This window comes from Ursus americanus, chromosome 3 (genome assembly GCF_024610735.1).
Source record: "Ursus americanus isolate L20-20 chromosome 3, mUrsAme1.1.p, whole genome shotgun sequence".
NCBI lineage: Eukaryota > Metazoa > Chordata > Mammalia > Carnivora > Ursidae > Ursus > Ursus americanus.
The window spans coordinates 76,498,795-76,524,099 of record NC_142129.1 but is presented as its reverse complement, the minus strand read 5'-3'; the positions used below and the strand labels follow the sequence as shown (position 1 = coordinate 76,524,099).

General features: G+C 33.4%; 1 protein-coding gene across 2 annotated transcripts in view; it reads right to left on the bottom strand.

The window, feature by feature from the left end:
- Positions 1-322: 322 nt before the first annotated feature.
- The window catches only part of SEMA3A (semaphorin 3A), a 446,060-nt gene continuing 421,077 nt past the window's right edge, over positions 323-25,305 (bottom strand). For both annotated transcript variants that reach the window (XM_045793365.2, XM_045793366.2), the window contains 5 exons: positions 24,505-24,546; positions 19,942-20,099; positions 16,259-16,326; positions 3,615-3,757; positions 323-2,243 (listed from right to left, as the gene is read on the bottom strand). In XM_045793365.2, the coding sequence (XP_045649321.1) occupies positions 1,788-2,243; positions 3,615-3,757; positions 16,259-16,326; positions 19,942-20,099; positions 24,505-24,546 (867 nt within the window). In that variant the 3' untranslated portion in view covers positions 323-1,787. The remainder of the gene's footprint in view (positions 2,244-3,614; positions 3,758-16,258; positions 16,327-19,941; positions 20,100-24,504; positions 24,547-25,305) is intronic.

Genomic DNA, 25,305 nt, shown 5'->3' with positions numbered 1-25,305 from the left:
GCATTAACAAATTGTTTATTCAAATCACTAAAATTGAAACATGAGCTTCCATCTGTGAAATATTTCAGCTGAGAATTTTTTCTTAAAAATTCACGGTAGTCTGAGGTGAGAAATTAATGCTGAGTTAATTAGAATCCCGACAGCTAGAGTTAGAATTTCAATGCCGCTTTCATTAATTAGCAAGAAGATGTTTCCTTTGCATTTTTGTGCATGATGAAGGATCTAGGGAGGGATTCCTGGAAAGGTGAGTGCAGTGCAAGAGAAAACTGTCATAATGCTGAAGGTCTTATACACTTTGAAGTCAATGATTCTCAAGGAATCATGTTAGGACAAGGAACAAGACAAGTCCTTTATTGATCATCTTTTACCTTATTTTATAAGTTGTTGCAGGAAACAAAAAGCTTTACATGTTTTAACTGTGAGCTGTGTCCTGGAGAACAGTTTTTATAAAAGTCACTCCCATCAACATGAAACGAGTCATGTGTTCCTTGGACAGATAACTGTTTTAAACAAGATGAGATAAAAGACAGCTGATACAGATATAAACAGAGTTGGGGAAATTTGCTTTTAAGAAGTTGTTCTGAATATTACTGATCTTTTTTCAAAAAAATTAAGTGACACAGACGTTAATTCCTAAAGGAATCATGAGAGTTTTTTTATGTCTCAAATATCATGCAGGTTTTCAAGCACAGAATTGAGATTTTCTGTTAATGTTATATTTTTAAAATGCTTATTATTTTCATGAAATATGCAGTTTTCTCCTTATTGATCCATTAGGTACAACACAAGGCATTTAACAATTCAATTTGCTTCCTCTGATTTTGCTGGTTAAACGCTGTTTTTTCTAGGAACATTATGCAAGTTAAAATTAATTTTTATAATACTTAAAGAAGGGGTAGGTGTTATTTGTTTGAATTCTTCAGAGAAATAAGGCATAATTCATATGCAGGCTTTATGAATCAACGGTAAATGATGTTTATGTGTTTCTTGAACACTATCAGCTATCCCTCTTGCAAAACTAAAAACACAATGTCAGAAAAAAGCAGCACGCGATTGGAGTTTTTAAAACAAAAACTATATAGCACAATAACTGTAAGACAAAAACCTACTCTAGCTTAGAAAAGAGCTAATTTTTACTGCATATTTGTCATGGTACATTTAAATTATAGTTTTAATAAAATACATCTTTAGATCAAAGCTGAAAGAAGACATCAGTAGTAGATCAGTGTATTCCATTTTTCTTCTGGATGATGGATGGTTTATGCTTTTTATATTTCCACAGACCATTTCATTCAGTATCATTTTACTCCTCCAGTACATATAAACATGAGTGCTGGTAGACAAAAAATATCCTTGAATCCAACTATATTTTGGAATATTCATCAGCTTCATAAATCCATGCAGTTTATTTTAAACTTTTAGTTCAATAAAATGGCTTTGCTGATGCAGTTTTTCTTCTTTAGATGGCAATATGGCAAATGACATTTTTATTTCTCAGGCAAAGAAGAAAGCGAAACCTGTACAATGAAATCTCATAGGAAATATTTAAGTCTGCTAAAGTGAACATCTGTGTTCACCTGACCTCTATTAGGTGTTGGTATTAGGAGGAAAGCCTGTTAGCAAAGTTACTCATGGACTTAATTTATAATTGGGGGAACTCAGTTGCATTTCCCACCATTGTAAACATCCACATAATGCCATGAAAAAAAGTTCATGTATATTGCATTTTTTCCAGTTATTGTCTAGGCAAGTTTCTACTCATTTGAGGTTTCTAGAGGTAATGCAGCTCAGACACTCCTGGGTGCCCTCTCAAATTCGTGGGTCCGCCTATTTCTACCTTTCTTATTTTCCTGTAAGTGCTTCCATTTGTTACTGTTCCCTTGGGTATGTCCTGGCCTTTGTCGACGCTGTTTTCGGTCCCTTTTCCACACTTGTTCACAGAACTCATCCATCGTGTTCAGGTTGGGGTGGTTGATGAGCTGCATGAAGTCTCTGTACCAGACCTTCTGGCTAGGTGTCATGCTGTTGGATATTTCTTTGATCTTAGAGCCATCTCCATCATCATCTTTATGAAGAAGTTCTTCCAAATGCTCTGTGTCAATGACTTCCAGGGTCACTTTCAGAAGAGTTTGCATGAATCCATGTTCCATGGCATGGCAGAGGTAAAGGCCTGAATCCTTCCGTTGTAGGCTACGCAGTAGAAGGCCTTGTTCTGTTCTGATGATGTGATCATCCACTCTGATCTAGCAGAAGAGAAACGGCAGCAAAAATACACATATTTAAAGAAATAGAAGCTCTGCAACTCTGTCTCAGTAAAAATTTAGATTATGTGTTGAAGCATACTTTAACAGTTAATAAAATGTCTAGCTTAAAAGAAATGATAGCAGTTCTCCATCAGAAAAGAGAAATTCCTGTAAATCATTTTGAAGATGCATTGCAAAATACTGGTTGTCTACTGTCTTAATAGAATTTTTCATTATAATAATTTAAAATCTTCAAGATAATGAAAGGACAAAGATACTTATTTTATAAACTTGAAAGAGGGTATATAAATATAGGAGAAAGTTAACAGTAGATCTTGGAAATACAGAACCATGATATCAGAAAACAACGCAGCATTCCAATGAACTCGGAAGATTTGAAAAAATTAAAAAATCAGCAGTTGAGCAAGCAGAAGAAAGCACAGGACTACATGCTTGATACTTATTTATTCACTTTCTAAGTCTCAGATGCGACATAAATATGAAGATATGCTCTTGAATATATCTAACCTCACTTGTATTTTGAACACAGTTTACAACAGACATCTCTGAAACCCTAAGCTTAGAGGGTATAAAATTGTATAAAATCGACTTTGACATTTGTATGATGTGATTACATATTTAAAGACGCTTCAACTGTAAAAAGAGATAATGGAGGATCTTAAACTTTATATTCAGATTATGTTTGTAAAATTATCCGCACAGAAGACATTTACAAATCACCTACATAATCTGGTTAGTTACCCTTATTTAACACTTATAAAAAGCTTTAAAGGCTCAGAGTTTTGAGATTTTCTGTGTAGATTTCTTTAATTTTACACAGAAATAAGTGATTAAATACATCAAGGAGGACGATCTGTCTGACGCTACATGCATAGTTCATATCAGAGTTCATACTGGGACCCAGACCTAAAACCCAATCTCCTACTCCTGTTCCCAAACCTTCCCTCCCCATTTGAGGAGGAAGTTAATAGAGAAAAGAAAATATGTTTGGATAGCAGAATTAATTGAACAAAAATTAAAATGTAGAGGATTTGATTTTTTCTTTTGTACACAAATAGAGATAACAAATTGCTTTGTAGGTAACTACAGGGAAAGAGAATACTCTCCAATATATCCCCAAATGGCTTCTGAGACAAAATTCTTATCAGTTCACTTTTGTTTCTCCAGCTCCTAGCACAAAGCCTGTTATATGATCAGCCTTCGGTGAATGCTTGTTTAATGAATGGACTATTGATGGGTTAAGAAAAAGATAGAGATTCACTGTATTTTTTCACCCTCAAGTCAACCATGCTGGGGTCACTTAACAGTATACGTCAGACAGAAATAATCCAGTCAATTTCATTCCTATACCTCTTCTTTTCGCTCTTCATTTCGCCTCTGGAATTGCCAATAGACCAGAGCTCGCTGTGATTTTGGACTGCATTCCAGGAACGTGCTACTATTTTCTACTCCATAGATGATTCTTTCTTCAAGGCTGTGGCCATGGTGATTTTCTGGCCGGTGATGAGGAAATGAAATGAGGAAACGTTAGAGAAGTAAACTCAACTTTCCAAAGTATTTATTTGGAAATTCAGAAGATAAATTTGTTGCCAAGTTGGGAGTCTTTTCCAAATTGATTTAGGATGGCAGAAATGTCACGGATGTAAGGTTTCAGAACTCAAGTGCCTGCCTAAATAGACTAATTATTTTGGTATAAGTTATATAAAGCATATGCAGAAATTTGTCTACCAGAAAATAGCACTACATTAACAGAACCAGTCATGTGTGCAGTTTAACTATACATCTTTATATGCCATGATAATACCTTCCAAAAAATTATTTTAACTGTAAAACTCTATGTTCTGACTAATGGGGCCAGTTCATACTGTACTATTCTCTAGTAGAAAAGTTACTTGAACTTTTGGAAACAAGAATCTGTTTGAGAAATTATTTTGGCTCTTTATGTTTGTTTTTCATCTGTAAAATTAAATTCACCAGCCATTAATATTTATCTAGTATTTTACAGAAGGTAGAGTTCAGGAAGTTTATATTCCCCACCAATAAACCTTAAATAATCTACAAGGATTTGTTCTGAAGATCAACTGGTGTGAAATGTTTGGGATGGCTCTGAAGAAAGATGCACAATTTTAAAACAATGTGGTTTCAATTGTCTTTATTTTAAAATGATACATCTTTTATTATTTTCAAGAATTAGGCTAAAGAATATGGCAAGAGTATATAATAAAATGCAGCAATAAGAAAACCTGTTTCCTGATTAAGTTTCTATTATTTTACCCTTTATGTAACCTCCTTCAATGTGGTAAATGAAACACAGTTAAGATCAAAAGTAGGACACAGGGAGTCTAGGTAAAACTCATTTAGAGAGAAAAAAAAAAACCTTCCTTATTATCTTGTATAATCCTGTTTCCATTATGACATCCTGTACAATCTGGAACTCATTAAATTAATTTAGAAAATAATAAATATATTTTCACATGCATGGAGGCCTGACAGTGTAGACAGATGAAAAATTTTTGCTCTCTACTTCAAACTCAGCTAGATTTTTAATTAAAAAAAAATGTTCTCTCCCTTTCTGGGCACCACTTTGACAATTTTACTCTCGTTCTAATCAACTGAGGACTTTTGTCTGTCACAGAAAATATGATTTGCTCTCACTAGGTTTAAAGCTTTCCAAAATCCTGCTTCTACCTAATCCCTGTATACGGTTTATGTCCACCATCTCCTATTCTCACCCTGCCATGGTCAACATTCTGCCACCATTTGCTATCTCCAGGGAGGTCAATCTCAATGCTTTCTTTTCTATCACCCTAAACTGTGAAATGAAACTCTTCTAAAGTTGGGAAGTATCTGTCCCTTCGTATTTAACAGATCAATACCCTGGGAAAAGGAAATGACTGAAATGTAAAGGAACAACATTTAACTGATTCCAAGTCACATTTTTTTTAATATCGTAGATATATCTTCGTATGTTAATATCTACGTTCAATACGGTGGTGTTTTTATGTTCCCTCTGAAATTATTAGTATATCATTGAGTGAATAGATATGACACATGTTGCTGAGCTAGTCTGAAAGATATCTGCTTCCCTGGGTAGACGTGAATTGAATCTCTCTGCCTAATGGGTGCTGGAAAATCTCCTGTGATACCATATTTAGAATACCTTGTCACAGAGGTCAGTGGATACACTTTTTTCCCTACTTGCTGTGCAGTGTGAACTTTGATTTAGAAATCCTTTTACTTGGAATATTATTCAGCCTTAAAAAAAAAAAAAAGAACAAAGAAGGAGGAGGAAATCTGCAATAGGTAGCAATACAGATGAACCTTGGGGAAAACTAAGTGAAACAGGCCAATCACAGAAGAACAAGTACTGTATGATGATCCCACCTATACAAAATATCTAAAATAGCCGGACTCCTAGAAGCTGATGTTAGAATGGTGGTTGCCAGGAAACTGGGGGAAAGGGAAATGGGTAGGTGTTAGTCAGTGGGTATGAAGTTTCAGTAATGCAAGAATAGTAAGATCTTGAGATCTGCTGTGCAACAGTGTGCTACAGGGCACACTATCGTACAGTGCACTTAAAAACTTAAGAGGGTGGATCTCACGTTAAGTGTTCTTCAGTAAAATACAAAAAGCAAAAAAAAAATTTTTTTAATTAAATCCTTTAATTTTTTTAGGCAGAGACTTTTCATTCAATCTCTACATATTAATGAATCATAAGACATGACAGCATGATAACAGTAAAAAATCCATTGGATTTAGAAGCAAACAACATGGTGTTCCACCAGTATTTTCTGGCTTATCCAGGCCTACTTTTCTTGTAGAACTTTATGATAATAACTGACTTATCTCTCACCTAATCTAAGTTACCACAGATATCTGTAAAAATCTTAAGATATATATTCTTCCTTGCAAAATAGAGCTCCATTTAAGTCCTTCGGTTCATTAGTTCACACATAGTAAAGAAGTGCAAGGTACCTTGTATAATAAGAAAGCTTAATAGAATTTAATATAAATGTAACATCAATTAGGTACACTTTCAAAAGTTCACAAAGTTGTCTTCTTCCTGATTAATTTAATCATTATATCTGTCCCATAGTTTTCTCTTAACCTTTCTTCTAATCCTGGGAAACCTGCTCAGTTTTTAGTTTCTCAAGGTCTCCTCTGGTGACAGCAGCTATTTACCAGTGTATAGAAAAATAAAAGAAAATAAAAGTTCTCTCTCTGTTTTGTTTTGTTTTTTTGTTCTTGTTTTTTTTTTTTTTTTTTTTTTTGAGAGAGAGAGAGAGAGTGGAGGAAGAGGGGAAAAGGGAGATAGAGAATCTTAAGCAGGTTCAGCCCAGGGCGGAGCCTGATACCTGATGCACCAGAATCCATGCTGCGACCCTGAGATCATGACCTGAACCAAAATCAGGAGTTCCAGGACACTTAACTGACGGAGCCACCCATGCATCCAAAGTTCTAATAGTAAATATTTCCTTATATTTAAAAAACCATTTCATCTGCTACTTATAGTACAGTCTAATATAAGATGGGATTTGATTTAATCGAGAATTTATACCAAGTTGTTTTTAGTTTAATATAGCAATAGTTCATGGAGTTCTTCAAGAAACATGATATTCAGGTACTTTCCCACCTGAATAAGAACCATAACTGGAGAATTTAGTTCACTGACCAGGTGTCTTCACTTTGCCTTGATAACTACTCTCACCAATAGGTTTTATGACTCATTCCCCCTTTAAGTGGTTCTTTCTTTCTCTCTTTTGTCCAAATAAAAAAGCAAAAGAAAGTATTCTAGTTACCCATCAGTGAAGTTACAAGTTCTGCCATATTAAATACCAATCATAGTCGATATGCATAGGTACTACTGTCTTTTTTTGGTTTGAGATTCTCTTAGTTTAGTTTTGTTAGGGTCTGCTGCCATCAATAATAATTGCAAAAACTAAATTTCCACTGAATACAGTAGTTTCTAATAATTCCTCTTCAGTAGAATGTTTCTATCATCAGCAACTTTTAACTTAGGGCCAGAATTTTCCTTTAAATTGGCCTCAGGCAAGCATTCATATATTTGGGTGCTCAGATAAACATTTTTTCCTGTTATTTCCCCATACCTGAAACCTTATAAACAGATACCCAATAAATATTTTAGAATGATTAAGAGGCACTCAATAAATATCCATTCCCTTTCCTGATCCTTCTACCCCAACTGCTTGAGTAAACATTGTACAACATAGGAAACACAAGAATTTCAATAATAATGTGTTTCTCTTTCTCTTTTCTCCTTCCTTTATTCCCTCTGTCCCCTCTTCCTTTGTGTCTGTTTCTTTCTATTAAAAAAACAAACAATATTTTGATTCTTGTCTTCTTAGTAGATTTTCAATTTTTTTCCTTAGGATGTCAAACATACCATCATTTTTACTTTATTAAAGCAAACAGCTCTGCACTGAAATGGTAGCAGAGTATACCTATACTGTAAGTATTTTTCAGAGCATATACTGTTGAACTTACAATTATCCAATATAAATCAAAAGCTCAACTGAGAAAACATTGTTGATTAAAGATTACCTGAAGGATATGAAATCTTGCATATTCAGGGTAAGTATAATCTAAAATCTCCCTCTGGATTAAACTAATTGATCTAAGAGCAGTTTACATGGAACACGTTGGGTTATTCCCATAATATAACTGACTTTTGTGAATTGTGTTGGGTGGGATCCTTCTGATCCACATGGAGAAAGCCCAGCAGGAATACTCTATGGATGTGCTCACTGTTGTCCAGTATGGTGCCCACTGCCTTGCATTATTTTCTTGATGTTCACGTTGGGAGACTGTATTTTCTGGTGTTAGTTTTAGGAATTATTGAGATTCTCTTGAAAAACTGATATATTTTTTTTCCCCACATAGGCTCCACACCCAATGTGGGGCTTGAACTCACAACCCTGAGATCAAGAGTCAGATGCTGTACTGACTGAGCTGGCCAGGCACCCTGAAAAACTTTTTTTTTTTTTAAAGAATTAACTTTGTAGTTCATCTGTTGATCAGTTTTTCCCTTCACCACTGGCTGAAAAAACTTATTAGACACATTTACGTTCTATCCTTATAACTTCATGGTGAATATGTTCTCCCTGCACGCCTCGTTTTGTTCTGTCAGTATACCTGCTTCGTCTGTGTGATATTATTGGTATCTTTATCTTCTCCTTGTTTTTAATCAAACAATTACATATTATCTGAAATATATTATTAGGTTATCTAGCAATTTTGGACAACATAAAATTTTTATAACCCAAGTATCTTTTTTCTTGTTAAAATGTATCTACATAAAAAATAATAGTAAAGTGCCCAGACTCAGAAACAGTCTAAATAAGTGAGGTGCTATTTTGTTACTGCTGTTCTTGTGATAGTTTCAATTGTTAGTCAAAACTTAAAATCCTTTATTGAGGATCCATAGTAAGACAAAATTATGAACTGCTTCCCAACATCAATCCTACTCCCTGACCACCATCAAAAAAAGTATTTCCTCTTCTATGCTTCCTAAAAATCTTTTTACATACAGTTTTAGAACACGTGTAGTCTTATTTGTTATGATTATTTATTAATCTGGTTGTCTTCCTCTGTACCATACGTTTTACAATCCTGGTACTAGGCAATCATAAATCCTTAGCTAATGTTTGCTGGATGGAAAATCCAGGTAACTATTTACTCAGCATTTAAAAGCTGGAATCTCATGTAACTTTGATATCCTCAGACATGGAGTTATCATAATTACATAAAAGAAATGGTTAAAAGTTTAATCAGTTAAAAAGGGCATAGGGCTTATAACCTTGATTATGACAGAATATGCTATTAAACCACACTGGCAAATGTAAACATTTCAAATCTTCTAAATTTGTTTTTTATAATGTTACAAGAGTTGATTTGAGATATGGTGGGAGAAGACAACTAATTAAGTAATACGCCAAAATAAAAAAATTCCAAATTGGGATAATAAAAAGAAAAAGAGATTAGAGAAATCATATGAATATATTCTCACATCTCCAGGGACACCTATAAGTCTGAAGGATGTCCATGCCAATGAGTAATTCTGTAGATTTCCAGAAAGAAAGCAATCTCATTTTAATCTATTTTAAAATACATTTCACACTCAGAAAGCAACTGTTTTGGATATAAACTTTTGTCATGAAAATTACCAGTAGACAAGAAGGGTAGAGTTAGTTGTTAAATTGGCATAATGAATTCTCATGAGTTGAACTGAATAGTTAGAGCAAAATAATTGAGAGCAACAAACATTAAAATTATTTTAAAAGCACCACAGTATATTTGAATAACACAATGTTACAATATGTCGCAGTTGTTAATGACAAGAAATAATGTTTTTAAGGAAGCAATCTTCAATTAATCATTTCCTCCTTTAGTGGGATAATTTATGGAAATGAAATGAGGCTAATAAACCAGAAAGAATGGGAGGAAAGAAAGAAGTTAAATAAATTGCTTCCTTTTGTAACAACAAAAAGTCATGATATCCATCATTTGGCCAGAAATATCATGTTGCTAAAGGCCTTATTTAGTATTTGATTCTCTTCCAATACAGCAGAAACAGAAGGCATCACATTTCAGCTTTCCATTTACTTCACTCTCCATTTTAACCCCATAAATGTCTCCCCGGATTGAAATGTTAATAATGTAAGAATGTGATATCACAGAGAAAAGATAGAGATGATGGGTAGGGTAGTAAACCACATATTTATTCAACTATTTAATTTCTGTTATCATTTTTGATGTTCTCCCCCTGAAAGTTATTTTAAAGCTGAATTTCATAAATAATGAATATAATAGTAAAAGTTAAATTAGGGTAGGGTGAAATGGTTGCAAATTATTTTAAATATTTAACAAATAGTGTTAGTTGCTGAATATATAAAGAGAAATCTAATTCCAGTTGTTTTCATCACATTTAATAATTTTATTTGTAATTGTAATTTTAAAATTGTAATTTTAATATTTTACATTGTAAATTTTTTTCTCAATAACCTAAAGGCCAAACTAAGGAAGAAAGGAAATGTTGTCCACAAGCTCTCGGTGACATAGAAGACTGCACAAATGCATTTCTCTTTTTTTTTTTTTTTTAAGATTTTATTTATTTATTTGACAGAGATAGAGACAGCCAGCGAGAGAGGGAACACAAGCAGGGGGAGTGGGAGAGGAAGAAGCAGGCTCATAGCAGAGGAGCCTGATGTGGGGCTCGATTTCATGACGCCGGGATCACGCCCTGAGCCGAAGGCAGACGCTTAACCGCTGTGCCACCCAGGCGCCCCACAAATACATTTCTTAAGCATAAACATCATTGCTTAGATTTTCCTTACCAGATTCTAGATGTTTTTCTCTAGAAATATAGATGGTAATTTATCAATAGAAAAGAATCTAATTTGACTTCAAATGAAGGAATAATTCCCCTTTAAGTAGCAGTAGCTAAAAAGGCATTTTACGAATGAATCAGTAAGTCTTAGGAAGACATAAAATACCTAAAAATAAATAAAATTGAAGACAAAAATTTCATTCATCCCTAATGTTCATGTATATTTTTGGATCAGAGTATTAAGATGGCTAACAATTGATTTAACAATCTCATACATTATAGTACATTGAAAACAAATTCTACAGTATATACTAAGCTATATAACAGGGGTCCTGTTTATCGATATAATGCTTAGTACAATATTTCTCCAATGTTTTGTATGATGCTTGTACCAACTAGTTACCAGCTGAATGTGAGTTTGCGTGCATGCATATGTATGTATTAAAGTCCATGTGCTTAATGCATCTGTCAAGTACAAAAAAAGACTCAATTATGAAACCTTAGAGAAAATTTAAACTTACAATTTATCAACTTGCTAAAATATCAGATTTTAAACTACTTTGTTTTATTTCCTAAATTAAGATCTGTCTCTGGTGCTGGGAAATAATTACCAAACAGAATGTAGCATTCAAAATTTTACAATTCAAGTAGTTTCCTATCTTTCTTGAATTCACAGATTCCTATGGATGTTAGTTTAAAATGCTCTTGTTGGCATATAGATAGATGGATAAACAAGCAGATAGATATGACCAGAGTATTTTAATCTTACTATTCATCAGTAATTATTATATTAGAGGTCACTAGTATCTTAATTTTTAGAAATTTATTAATTTAAAATATGGAAACAAAATTGATATGTTATGAAGTTAACGATGAAGCCATCTGAAGCTCTGCATTTACTTTTATGCTTGATACCTTTGTGTGGGGAGGCTGCAGTGTTTCTTGGTATAAGGCAGACTGAAATTTAATTCTATAAAAATCACAAGCAATATGAAGATATCTACTATCATATTTATTTATTCTATATTGAATATCTCATATGTTTAATTTTCATGACTTTATAGCACATGTTTTACCAAGAAAACACACATAATCTATATGGCAGAGTAAAATTACCATAGGAATTTTTACATTTAAACATCAGGAAACATGGACTTTAATTTACTTCTTCCCAAGAGATATGATAGATGATGGAAAACACCCATTTACTGAAGCAGAAACCTTCCATAAACAATAATGAAAATACCATCTTGTATTTTAATATGTTTCCCTTATTTTTGGAATTTAAAAAATACTGCATGCCTTAAAAACTTTACATTTACACAGTTAAATTGTGGGTGTATAAATAGTTGGGTGATCTCTTATGACATACTTAAAAACTTGAATAAGGAACAATGATAGTACAGAATATTTCAAACCTCTTCTTATTCAGGTGTGTGTGTGTACGTCTCATACACCTATACTACGAATAACTGGATTTGCCTAATTACAGAGGATAACACTGTAATAATTTCATTCTAGAATGTACACTTTGTATATTTTAACATCTCTGATAATAGAATGTATCTTACAGTTGTTCTTGACCTGAGTTCAAGTTGCTTTCTTCTGGAAAGAGTTTGTTTTTACTTTTGCCAGACACATGTGACTCTCCTAACCTGACACCTCTTTAAATTCAAGTCTTGTCTGAGGTATTTGTCCACACTGTTAGTGTGAATTCAGAAAGCAAACATTTGTGAGTATCACCCTGTGATTCAAGAAGTGGTTTCCCCCCTTTTCTACCACCCATGATTATAGGTGAAACAGGCAAATGTCCTTGCTGTCTTCTTCGTGGAAGTTTATTTCTTCTTTCCACTAATACTGAAACACTGTAAGCTGGCTTGATGCTGGCATCACTATTAGATTATCCATCTTGGGCAGTTTTTCTTTCTTAGCAGTCCTTAAAAAATGGTGCATCTTATATTCAGTGACGTATTAGACTTGATACAATTTGTTAATTTATTAAAGTTAGGGGTTTTTTAGGGCTGACATCATGCTCATCTATCAAACTGAGGCTTCTCTTGGGGCTAAATGCTCAGATTCAGTTGGAATTTCTATGTGTATAAAATAAGCTAAAACACAGACGAGATTAGCATTGCTACAGAATACTAAATTTACAGCTCTGCAGACCACAAAGATGACACAGCCAAAGATATTTTATGAAATTCTGGAATAATGCTGATGCCAACCGAGACATAAATTGAGATGAGCCAGTTGCAGAGATAATTAAGAAGATTGAATTCTGTGGATATTTTACTGTGGGATGCTAGAAGGAAAATGCATGTATGTAGAACAGCCAAGAGAATTATCATGAAGCAAAATTCAACGATGGTACTGAACTAAAGTTAGGACATAAAATAATTCAAAGATTCAAAAATCTAAGATGATGTTCATCTTTTAAAATGTTGTTATTTATGGTTTGTTCCTTTCTGGGCATGTAGATCATAATACAACCCATTCTTGTTTAGTAAAGACGGGGGGAATAGGTAAATTGACTCAGCCACTCATGCTCTTGGAGGCAAAGTCAGACAAGCTCCAATTTTGTGCACAAGTTATTTTAGGGAAGGGAACATAATGGAAACAACCTGAAGTTTCTCTTTAGCATTCTGTATGAGGTGTGAGCGAGCAGACAAGAAGATCTGCCAGCACATACACATTTAGGGTTTTATACTATAATTTCCCTAGGTGAATAGCCACCAGTGATGGAAGAGAGTGTGCCAGATTAAGGGGAGGTGGAGCTGGAGTTTTCAACGTGACACCTAGGCCAGTTCACCATTAGACCTGCCTTTACACAAGAGGGAGCAAAGAGCTGAGTGAGTGTTAAAGGTTTCATCGAGAGTGAAATTTCTTCCACCTTAATGCTGAGTTATTTTATATAGTCTCTCTATTAAAACCTCAGGATATGTAAAATATAGAGTGTTACAGAATATGTTTACCATTACAGCTGGAACTGATTGTCCTGAAGTGTATAATTTGGCTTCAAGTTGCTTAGCAGCTTTCTGGGAAAACATCTCATATCTTTGTATGTTTCCATATGAGCACATATATTTTATTCAATGTGAGATGTGACACTAGCAAGACAACATACATGATTTAACAGGGCCGGGCTCTGGGTTGTTGCCTATTTTACTTTCAAAAATAGACGCCACCTATTCTAAGATAATTCACTGTTTCCTCACAGTAAGACTCGGCTTGGCCCTATGGGAATGTGTGACTTAGTTTCCACACATTTGAAATTTACTGTAATCTATAGTACATGGTTTTTATGTTTGGTTAATTAGTAATACAAGCAGACAAAGAATAAAAAGGGTTTCAAAAAGGGAGTGTCTGCAGAACTTCTTGGACGATTTTACCATTTCCTCCCATATATCACATGCATCTACGTAGCATTGTTTACACACACACACACACACACACACACACAGTAACACTGAACCACAGCAATTCCTTTTCTTGCCTGTAGCCTTTTGACTGAAGTATCAAGAGAAAAAATGATTCATGTTCACTTTACTTTCTATAGCTAAGCAATTCTATATTCTCAATTTTTACAAGCTTTCATTACTCTAACTTCATCAAAATAGAACTTTAAAATCTGAAGCACTTTCCAAAGACCATTCATTCAACAGCCAACATTTATTTATACACAGTCTTACTTTAAAAAAATGCCTTTGGTCAGCTTTTCTTTGTATTATATGTATGCCCATAATTCCAACATATATATCATTTTGAAAAAATACCAAGTAGGTCTATGAAGGAACTCGAATATTCAACAAATGGATGTATCTATCAGTAATTCACCAGCAATCTTTAAAACATAGCATAGTATCCTATGTGTAGTAGTGTAGAATAATTTTTTATTAGTTAACTAATTGGTCGATAATGATGTTTCTTAAAAGAGATCTATTTGATGGTGTCAATAGCAATGTATGACTAAAGTCATTTCAACAATAAATAATAGATGCTATTAGTTCAAATCTCTACTGAAAACCAAGAATAAGGTGAGAAGCTGTGCTATAGTTTCAAATATTTAGAATATTCATTCAATAAATGTTCATTAAATATCTATAATATTCAAGATATTGCATCTGTTATAACCCTAGAAATATAAAAGTGAGCAAAATACCAAAGTCTATATTGATATGGAGATTGAAGTCTGGTCAGAAATGAGCTCTAGTTAACACTGTCTTGTTTCTTTTACTTGTAGTTATCATTAGCTTCTCCATATCTAAGCAAAAAGATTTTTTAATGTGATAAATTAAATTTCATAATACTGCATTGCTTAAATGGTGCTGATCATAATTTAATATGTTTACATGAAATAGATTAATGCAAGACTAGTTAATGTTTGTCCAACTGAAATATACCATTTGAAAAATTTAAGGAGGATATGTCAATAATGTGCCCTATATAGATAAAACAACACAACATTTGCTCCAGTTTAGTATCCTTTTTCTTTATAATAAGAAGAGTAACAGGCAGTAACAGGCAGTAAAGTCCTTAGCAAGAAATTTTGCAAGCAAAATGGACCCAAATATAGGCTCAACTTGTGGTTACCTATCTCTTGTTATGGGCATCCCCCAGACAACCCTGTGAGTATTCATGAATCAGATACCAGCATGCATAGGATACACAACGGGGGGATCTGACCTTCAGAAGGTACCCAGGTTTTGGGATGCATGTTGGGCTGTTATTTATGCAGTGTGTTTTCTTTCTTAACATTCATGAAATATGAATATTGTGTATACAGAATAAGTGGATCGAATCCAAGTTAACTGATAAAAATATTAGCCCTTCCTTTAAGATTAATGTAAAAGGCACCAAAAAACTTAGTAGGGTAATTATGTTCAATTACATGAAAAATATTTACATTTTTCATTTCAGCTATTTTTAACTATGAATTGTTCCTTAGCAGTGATGTCATTGGTAAGTTTTCCCAGCAGAGGGAGGCACAGCCTCATTATTGTTTTTGTAAAGGGTTGGGGGGGAGTGAGATGTTCTACAATTTTACTGCATTTTAAAGGAAGTTTGGTGGTATCACAGCATTAAATATTGGACATTAATTAGGACTTGACATCTTTTAGGAAGCAAAAAATGAAACAATCCAAATCCCCGGTTCAAGGAGATATTCTACTAGTAAATCAATGTGAAGATATTAGAATTATCTTCTACTTGACTAGGATACCCAATAACAATACAATAGGTCTGTATCATCAGCATATTGATGAATAATTTGCGTGGCTTATTTTAAGGCTACATTTTCTTCTTTAATATAGTTAAATGAATTCTCTGTTGCCTGTTGCTCTCAAGTTGCTACTATATACGAAAACATGTACTTAAACCTGGCTTCTTTTTGGTAAAATGAGAAAGTTGAAATTTTAGATCTTTGTAAGGATCTAAAACTTGAATTTATCATATCTGCAATAATAAAATAGAATTCACCGCTTAGTATTCTTTAGAATTTTCTTCTTCTACATTTCCTTCCTCTTCGGTTGCATTTCCTTAACTGTTTTGGTACCGGTGTGTGCCCTGCTTGCAAATGTGTGGGTACACACTACTGCTTATGATTTATCCTGGTATTAGCAGGTTGAAAGATGAAAGTGTTCTAACTTACCATGGTGTTGTAAGTCTGAACAGTGAGTCAGCGGGTCTCCATTTCTTATATCTTGTCGTCTTGTGCGTCTAAAACAATTACATTTAAAAGGTATTATTGCAGCCTTATTCCATCTTGGGAATTTGTCACAAGAATTAAAAAAAAATCAAAAAATCAAAGACACCAGGACTTATAGGAAGAGATGCGTCTATATCTGAGTAAGGAATTTTTTTAAAGCAGCTCATTACCCTTGTAAGCAGTCTCCAGATGATCAACATGAGAAACAGTTTACAAATACACTAACAATGCAGTCAAGTCTTTCAAAGTTATAACAGAAGATTCGTGGTTTATGTGCAACTGGATGCCAATCGGTAAGAATCTAACATCTAGAAACTCTAAAATTCCTAACATCTTAAATTCTAAGGAAAAAGCACAAAATATAGAATAGCAACCCATTTCTTCAATAACCCGAATTAAACTTCTTTCTTCTGATCACTAATGAGAAAGTGAGCTTCAAAATTAAAATTCACAGGATTGTTTTCTTTCTCTTACTACTTATACATAATTCCTTAAGTAGACTTTTGTTAAATTTAAAAGTATTGATTCTATGAAATCTATCTTTTTTTAAGATTTTATTTCTGTGTCAGAGAGAGAGCGAGCATGAGCAGTGGAGAGGGGCAGAGGGGGAGGGAGAAGATGACTCCCCACTGAGCAAGGAGCCTGATGTGGACTCGATCACAGCACCCTGGAATCATGACCTGAGCTGAAGGCAGATACTTAACCGACTGAGCCACCCAGATGTCCCTATGAAATCTATTTTTAAGTTACTTTTGAACTTTCCTTTTTGGTTGCTATATCAACCTTCTTTAACAAAACATTTCTTTCATGATCCTATGGCTATGACTGCAGACTGATTTACCTGTGAAATCAAAGGAGAAGTGTGGTAACAAATATTGTGGAGCAAGTCTGCCTCTTGTCAGAGGAAGGTGAAAGAGAAGAAGGACTCACCTCTAAGAGAAAAGCCAGATTTGCTATAAAAATCTAAATAAATTTCTCCTACATACTGCTGCTCAGATCATGTTAGTTGCAGTACATTCTGGGTGTCTTCTTTCTACACTTTGTAAGTGGTTGACTGGGAAGAAGGAGGTTGTCTCTAGCCATCTTGGTGCAAGCAGGATGTGGAGTTTGAGAAAGAGGCTAAAAATGGAGATCAGCTACATATAACAGGATGAAAAAGACTGGGGACCCTTGCCCAACTGTTTTCTACGTCATTGTTAATGAATATTGTGTTGCTGAAAAGTTAGTTACCATCCCTGAAAAGAGTTCTCACAAAGGCCACTGAGATTTGCAAACATGGAAATTGTTACTGTATTCATAAATTTAGAAGACTAAAGTATTTATAGATTTCTATTTGTAGAATTGGTGAGACTATCAAACAGATGTTGCACATTTCAAAATTGAGCCAACAAGGGAACTTGTGAAACACGAACCACAAAGCATTTGGGAAGGCATTTTTTACTGCCATTTAAGCTTTTGAAAAAAGCCATCACAAAGAATATATAAATTGTGAGGCCTGCCTTTAAACATCCCTTTCAAAGACACATGAAATTGGATTAAGTAAAATCTTCAAGGCACAACAAAAATGTGTTAATAATTCCTTCAATCTGGAACTGTAGGTATAATAAACATATTTCAAATATGTAATATATAGCCTTTTAACTTATTATAGATATAGTTATCATCTTATTTTTATCTTCCTTCTTTTAAAAAAGCTTAAAATTTGAATGAATTACTGCTAAATTAGGTAGTATCCTATACTTTCACATGGAAAGGAAATGATACTCATTTTTAATTCAAACACAAATTTTATATTAAAAGCACCTATATCTAAATGATATTAAGAACCATAAAAGTTCAACCTTACATAATTTAATTTTTTTGCTATAAAAACTGCATATTGCTATTTATTAAACTATCTATGGTTTCCTTACTCAGTAACACATTATCTCCACACTAAGCTTTTGTTTCAGATTTAAACTTCTAGCAAAATCAGTTAGTAAATGAAAGAATACAAACACATTATTTCAATTCTGAATGTTGAAGGCTTAAGAAAATTGCATTTATTAAATGGAATTAGCTACTACTATATTTACATTTAATATTAACAAGATAACTGTCTTAATCTATATGGACTGATTATATATGAAAGATTTAAGTTGTACACGATTTAACACTACAACCAATGTTATCTGAAGCATGTAATCAAAAGATTTAAGTAGACATTAGGGTTATTCCTTTCCCCTAAAATCTTTTCAAAACATTTTAAAAATCCAAATGTAGAACACGGCTTAGTAACAATGAAAAAAATCCACATCACAGCTTCTTGTAAAACATTAACTATAGTAAAAAAATAAAACAAATTTTATTGCTCCTAAAATGCAGTGGACCTTGATAACTCTGATTCCTACTTTATGTTTCGGTAGGTTGATGCGCAAACTGTTAATCTTCGGGTTTATATTAGCAAGACATTGTATATTACTCTCATCTTTCACTGCTTGTTTCTGGTAAATATCTACAGAGAAAGGTAGCCATATGTGAGCAGTGGAGAATATGTTGAGGTGAATATTCTGTCAGATTAAAAAAGAGTTTTTATTTTTTAAAGCGAAGTAAACCCAGTTTGTATACAACTTTTAGGATGTGTCTAAGAGTTCCCTGAAGGATAACAACACTCCTACACAGTACTGTATCAAATAATCAAATGCCTGTTCCTAATGCCCTCAATTGCCTAGACAGCAACTTATAGCTATGCTTTATCTACACACATTATTTTAGATAACTTCTAGGCATATCTTAGCAACTTTTATTTAAGAACGTCCAAAAAAGATGCTTTTACGTATTAAGAATATGCTTAAAATATTAGTGTAATACATATATAAAGATTAATAAATAGGTATTTTGTTATGTGGTTTTATATTTTAGGTTCAAACACTATAAACACAAGATGATACTATGGTAATACAGTGGTCTTTAAATTTGGGGGGTCAAATAAAGATATATTTTGGGTCAAATAAAAATATAACTTGATGCTAGTTAGTCAGCATTATACAAAAAATGTAATTTCTTTAAAACTAGAAAAAATTTTTCTTAACTTTTTATAATTGAGTGTATACTGTCTAAGACTCTAAAAGTAAATAAATTACTTTCTTTGCAAATTTTTCATTCATCCAAGGACATAAATTGCCTTATTAAAATTTAAAACAAGGATAGAATGTTGCTGGATAGAAAAAGAAGAGCATTTTTGGAGAGAAGAGCATTTTGGTCAAAAGGCACAAGGCCCAGTTTAGATTCTGTTTCTGACTTTCCCTGTGGCTTTGGCCCTCATTTCTCCCCCTGTGTAAAATGAAGTTGGAAAACTTTGTAATTTCCGAGTGTAAACATTCAAGGACATTATTGTAATGTTTTAGATTTCCCTCAGTAATTTATTAAAACCATTTGTTCCGTTATATTTGGTACCCAACTACAATTATACATGTTTTTCTGATTGTTTTGACTATTTAAGAGAAAGAAAAAAAAACCCAAACCCCTCTAAACCACTCTCATTCATCATAAAAAGGTGATATACTTATATGAAGAAAGCCGTTTAAAAACAGAATCAGGTAAGATAAATAGCAAACATTTGTATTTCTTTCCAATATTTCTCCTACCTCTTTGCAGTGGGAAAATAGCGCGAGCATGAAGAGCCATCCCAGGCGCAGTAAGGGTCTCGGGCAAGGCAGCACTCTGCACATGCTTTCCCATAAATATCACAGCGGTGTAACGGGAGCTGAGCGACCCCCGTGGTGGAACCGATATATAGTTGTTGCTGCGGAAAGAGTTTACTATTATGACAAAACAGTCCTGTTTTTTTTAAATCTTTTCTCTAAAAAAGTTTTCTTATACATAACACATAAAAAATAAATTTATACTAGTGGGTTTAAAAAAATCTCATTATTGGCAGTTTTGTCAAAAGCCTGGCAGATCATATGACCATTTAAAAAGACCAAGAGCAAAATCTAAATATTTGACTAAAACGAGTGTATTTTAAAGTATAAAATCAAGGGAAGACAATAATGGTTACATATCAGTTAAATCTTAATAAAGATACAAATTAAGTAAAAGACAGAAGATACTGAGTAATATAATTTTCAAACCTTCAAGGTTTTTGTTCTTAGAAAGCTTTTTTTTTTTTTAACTTCTGCTGTTTGTAATTTTGATTAATCAGCAAATCTACATTGCCACTGTACTCTCTTGGTCTTGAGGCAGGGATCATTTGCTTTTGACTCATGGGTGCCCTATATTACTGCCAGCGATGTAGTCTGCCTTCCTATAAGAAGGAATAGGGGAAAGTTTTGGTGCTTGCATTTTTAAGTTTTGCTCAACATCAACTGTCTTGTCCTTGCACTACCTCCAGGAAGATTACTTTAAACAAAACTACTAAATTGCTTTTCATTTGAAAGATCATCAAATGGGGAATCAAGTACATTCTGGCTGGTGCAGACCTGAACACAAAGCTTGGCTGTTGTTGAAAAGTGCTACGTTGGCCATCAAGGTACCTGGATTCTAGATCTTGCCCTATATTAATTCTCTGTGTCATCTTGAGCCATTCCCCTAACTTTTGTAAGACTTTACTTCCTTATTCACAAAATGAGCATGTTTAACTAGATCTTTAAAAGTATGCACTCAGATAAAACACACTACAATGCCATTATGTTCAATGAATTTACAATTACCAAATGAGGTAGACTACGGGGGAAAAGCTTTGTGGCAGCAGCTAATCCGGGATTTCAGTACAGTTTTAAAAATGTCTTTTACATAGTTTAGCCAATGTAGCATTTGAGCAATGTTGCAAATACATGTAAATACAAGATAAAATACAAATAAAACTGTTTTGTGATTTCTCCACATTTTGTTGTAATTAGTATCATAGCTCCCTTTTCTTGTACTAAAGGACTGAATGACTATGGTAAGCCTTAAATGAAAGTTGTATAAATACTGAATCATGTAACAGTACATTGAAAAGACCTCAAACGTGTATTTTAATTTCCCACTACATAAATGAAAAAGAAGTTATAGAAAAGCTAGTCTTTGAAACATGGTGTGCTCTTTTAATATTACAAATTGCCTGACAGCAAAGGATATAATTAAAATTACATTTATAAATAACTTTTGAAGATGAACTACATATATAAACAAACATAAATTGAATGAAGATTGATGTATCTATTAGAATCTATGAAATTAAAGAGGTTATAAAAAGTGCCTATATAGAAAATAATTCTGTGCTTAGAGCTAACCAACTAACATATCTTAATAAAAGAAAGGGAAATAAGGGAGAAAACATAATACAATAAAAACTAAACCACTGTTAAAACAGTCACCTTGATAACTGTTTCCCTGATACACATTGCTTATTCCATCCCAGTAGTGAAGACTATTTCAATATTCTAGTATAAGTATATACAATACAGTATATACTACGGATGCTCAACCTTTTACTATATTCATCTTTTATTAGTAACCAAAAGATCCTAAAAACCATGGCAAATTAAAAAGCAGTAGTTGAAGTCCTTGGGAGGAAAAGATGACTATTATTAAGCTTTTTGTTTAGAGAAAATTAGGTTGATTTGTACTTCTCTTAAAGCATCCACAGAACCAGAACGTGGTAACAGTTGACCATGATTTGAAAAATATTAATAAAGAACTTAACGGAAGGAACTTCCCCTCCTCCTATCCTTTCTATCTCTCTTTCAAAATCATCTTATTAAAAAAAAAAAAAAAAAGCTCAGATTGTATTGAAGGCAGGCAATCACAATGCAATAAAAAATGAAATAAATGTGGCATCTTTTTAAAATTCTTATTTATTTATTTATTTATTTATTTATTTATTTATCAGAGAGAGAGAGAGACAGAGAGCACAAGGGGGGTGAGGGGCAGAGGGAGAGGCAGACTCCCCATTGAGCAGGGAGTCCGATGCGGAACCAAGTGAGCCACGCAGGTGCTCAACATGTGACATTTAAGGAAACCATTAAAATGGGGCAGCCGTATCCACAAGAATGGTTGGCATTGGTGAATATGGACTTGTGGAACCCTGTATTGTGGTCAGAACTATTTAAAAAGCTACTGATCAAGTTGGTCATACCAAACGAAAAGATCTCTAGAATTGGCCAATAACTTAAGAAGCATAAGCAAAATTCATAGTTTTAAATTTTTAAGAATATGACATTGGAGTTGGGAAGGATTACTATCTAAATAATAGTATCTAAATCTGTCATATCTCTTTAGGAGAAAACCAGAGAAATAAACATGAGCAGAAAAAACCAAAAATAGGGAACATGGGAAGAAAAAAACAAAATTACCGCCACAAAAACTTAAAGTGTGATAAAATGCCCCAAATTAAACACAACTCAAGTCTAGTTTTCGTTTTACAATTATTCTGCAGTACTATTAAAAAACTGCAAAACTAATTATGCCATCTAAATGAAATATAGGGGAGGGTTGCAGGCACCACTGAGCATAATCCAGTCCCTAGCAAGTAACCTGATGTGCTTTTTCTGCCCAATTTAACATCACCACAGGCTTTCTCTCTATCCTCCTTAACAAGTTTTGGGTCATAAGCAGGCGATGAGTCCATTTATCCAGAAAATTAGTTGCAACACTGCTTGTCCCTCTTGAAACTACTGCCTCACTTTTAAAATTTCCATGAGCATGAGTAAAATCAATTCAAATCTCTTGAAATCAAACTTCCAGTAATAGAAAATGAAGGACAGGAATACTTTTCTTATATCATGGTATTTTAAATTGATGGAACTGTTTTTGGTATTTTGGGTGGGTTGTTTTTTTTTTTTTTTTTTTTTTTGGTGAAATGTGTTGCATTTAATAGGCAATTCTTAAAATACTTAAAAATATTTAAACAAAAAGCAATATTTTATAAAACTATATGTAATATAATTAAGATTGGCAATGAAACCAAGCAAGGAATAAATAAATAATTTTAAAAATCATTAAAGGAAAGAATATCCCAGTCTAGCTTCCATTCTGGAAATCCCCGGATTTCCTTGCCAACATTTGACAATTTTTAGATTACAAGAACAGGTGAACACATACTTATGAAGTGTAAGATAACAGTATCAGGGTCAATAATATCTGCACTCTTGAGTTTCTCTAAATATCTTGGAGATTATCAATCTATTTTGATATGTAAGTGTGGAAAGGATATACACTGACTGTTATTGGCACAGTATTTTAGTGTCTTGTACAAGGGCTAATGCATGGTCAGAGATAAAACATGTAAACAATTCAGGAGTAAGATTAGCCAAATGACTTTCATATTTAGCAATTTTATATATAAGTGTTTGGAACAGTCAGTGAAGTAATTCCTACTCCATTCTAGCTTCTTCTGCTAGGTTATTTAATAATTAATTTCAATTCAGTATCCAAGCCTTTTTTTTTTTTTTTTTTTGAGTTACCATTGATACACTGACTAGAAAGGCTATATAACATTTATGGGGAAAAGATAATTTATTAGAAGTTAAAATTATATTTGTTTTGTACATATAATTTAACACTTAGAAGTCATTTGTGTTTCTTAAGTGTGTTGCCAAAGCATTCATTCAATGTGAATGCAAAGACTATTAACATGCTGCCCTTAACGTTTGAATTCATGGAGTTTAATAACTTATCATTTGGCAGTGACTGTTCTACTGTTCTCCTTTTATATGTAGCCAAGCTAAGTGTTTTCTCTTGTACACAACACTACTGAAAAAGTAAAATTAACTTCTGAGTCAAGATCCTCCAAACATATACAGCCCAGTGCACAATTTTATTAGCTTATAAAATATATGTTGTTTATTCATGCAAATTAAACTAAATGATAAAGTTATTTATATTCTCAAATATCCACCAATGGTATTTTTAAGGATAGATGAAAATAATTACTGACCAAATATTACAATGACCCCAAAAAATGCTATAAATGAAAACTTACAACCAACAATGATCTAAGAAATATATTTACAGGAATGTAAGATTGGTCAAAAACATGTGGCAATGAAAAGGATCTTTAATTTTCATTCTACTAGTTTACTGTAAGAATGTTTTTTCTTTTCTCTTTTTTTCAGGAACTACTGTTAATAAATTGCAAAATTTGATGAATCATAAATATGTTTATCTAACTGAAACACAAAATCAACAAAATATAGAATATTGACTGTAATACATAATGATAGTACCTGCTTGGTGGAAAGCTCCATTGCTGAAATAATAGTTGGCTCCTAAAGAAGAAAAAGAAAATGTGAACTGTTTGATCAATTAGAAAGTCATTAATATCAATTAACACAGAACACCAAAATAAGCTTTTAGAGCATTAATTTCAGTGCCTACAAGAAGCAATATAAATGGGAAGTAAGATACATGGAGGAAGCTACATACATGAGTATTAAATATGTGGAACAGACAACAGGAGGGTATTAATGTCTTCCAGTCAAAGACATACAGATCTGTAGTTGATCAAGTTGAGTTATCGCTCATTGCAGTTAGGGAGACTATGGGACTGCCCAGCAAAAGAGTGTTAGAAAGAACACATATGTTTTGAGCCTCTGTTAGCTGATTTGAGGGAGGTTTCAAGCAAGTGGTGTTTGCTCTGCATGGGATGTCAAAGAAAGCACAGGTAATTCTATGATTAGGTCTCTTCATACATCTTATTTAGGAGGAGGGAAGAGCAGAATGAAGCTAAAGCAATATTTGGTAAAGCAGCAGCCATTATTCATATAGGCAGGATAGGGGGATATTTGGTCATTTCTTGGCAGTTTGGACAATGTTTATGGTCTTGTCTGTTTTCAGACAGGATTATAGAATGGTCTTGCTTTTTTCCTGATTCATCATGGTCACAGAGTAGCCTTGTCTGATACTGGTGTTCTGTGAGAATTTGTACACTCAAATGGAGAACACTGGCCTGTCAGTGCCAGGCCAGCTCCTAATAACAACAATGACAAGTTGATAGTATTAGGCTAGTTTCCAGCTGTCAAGGACTG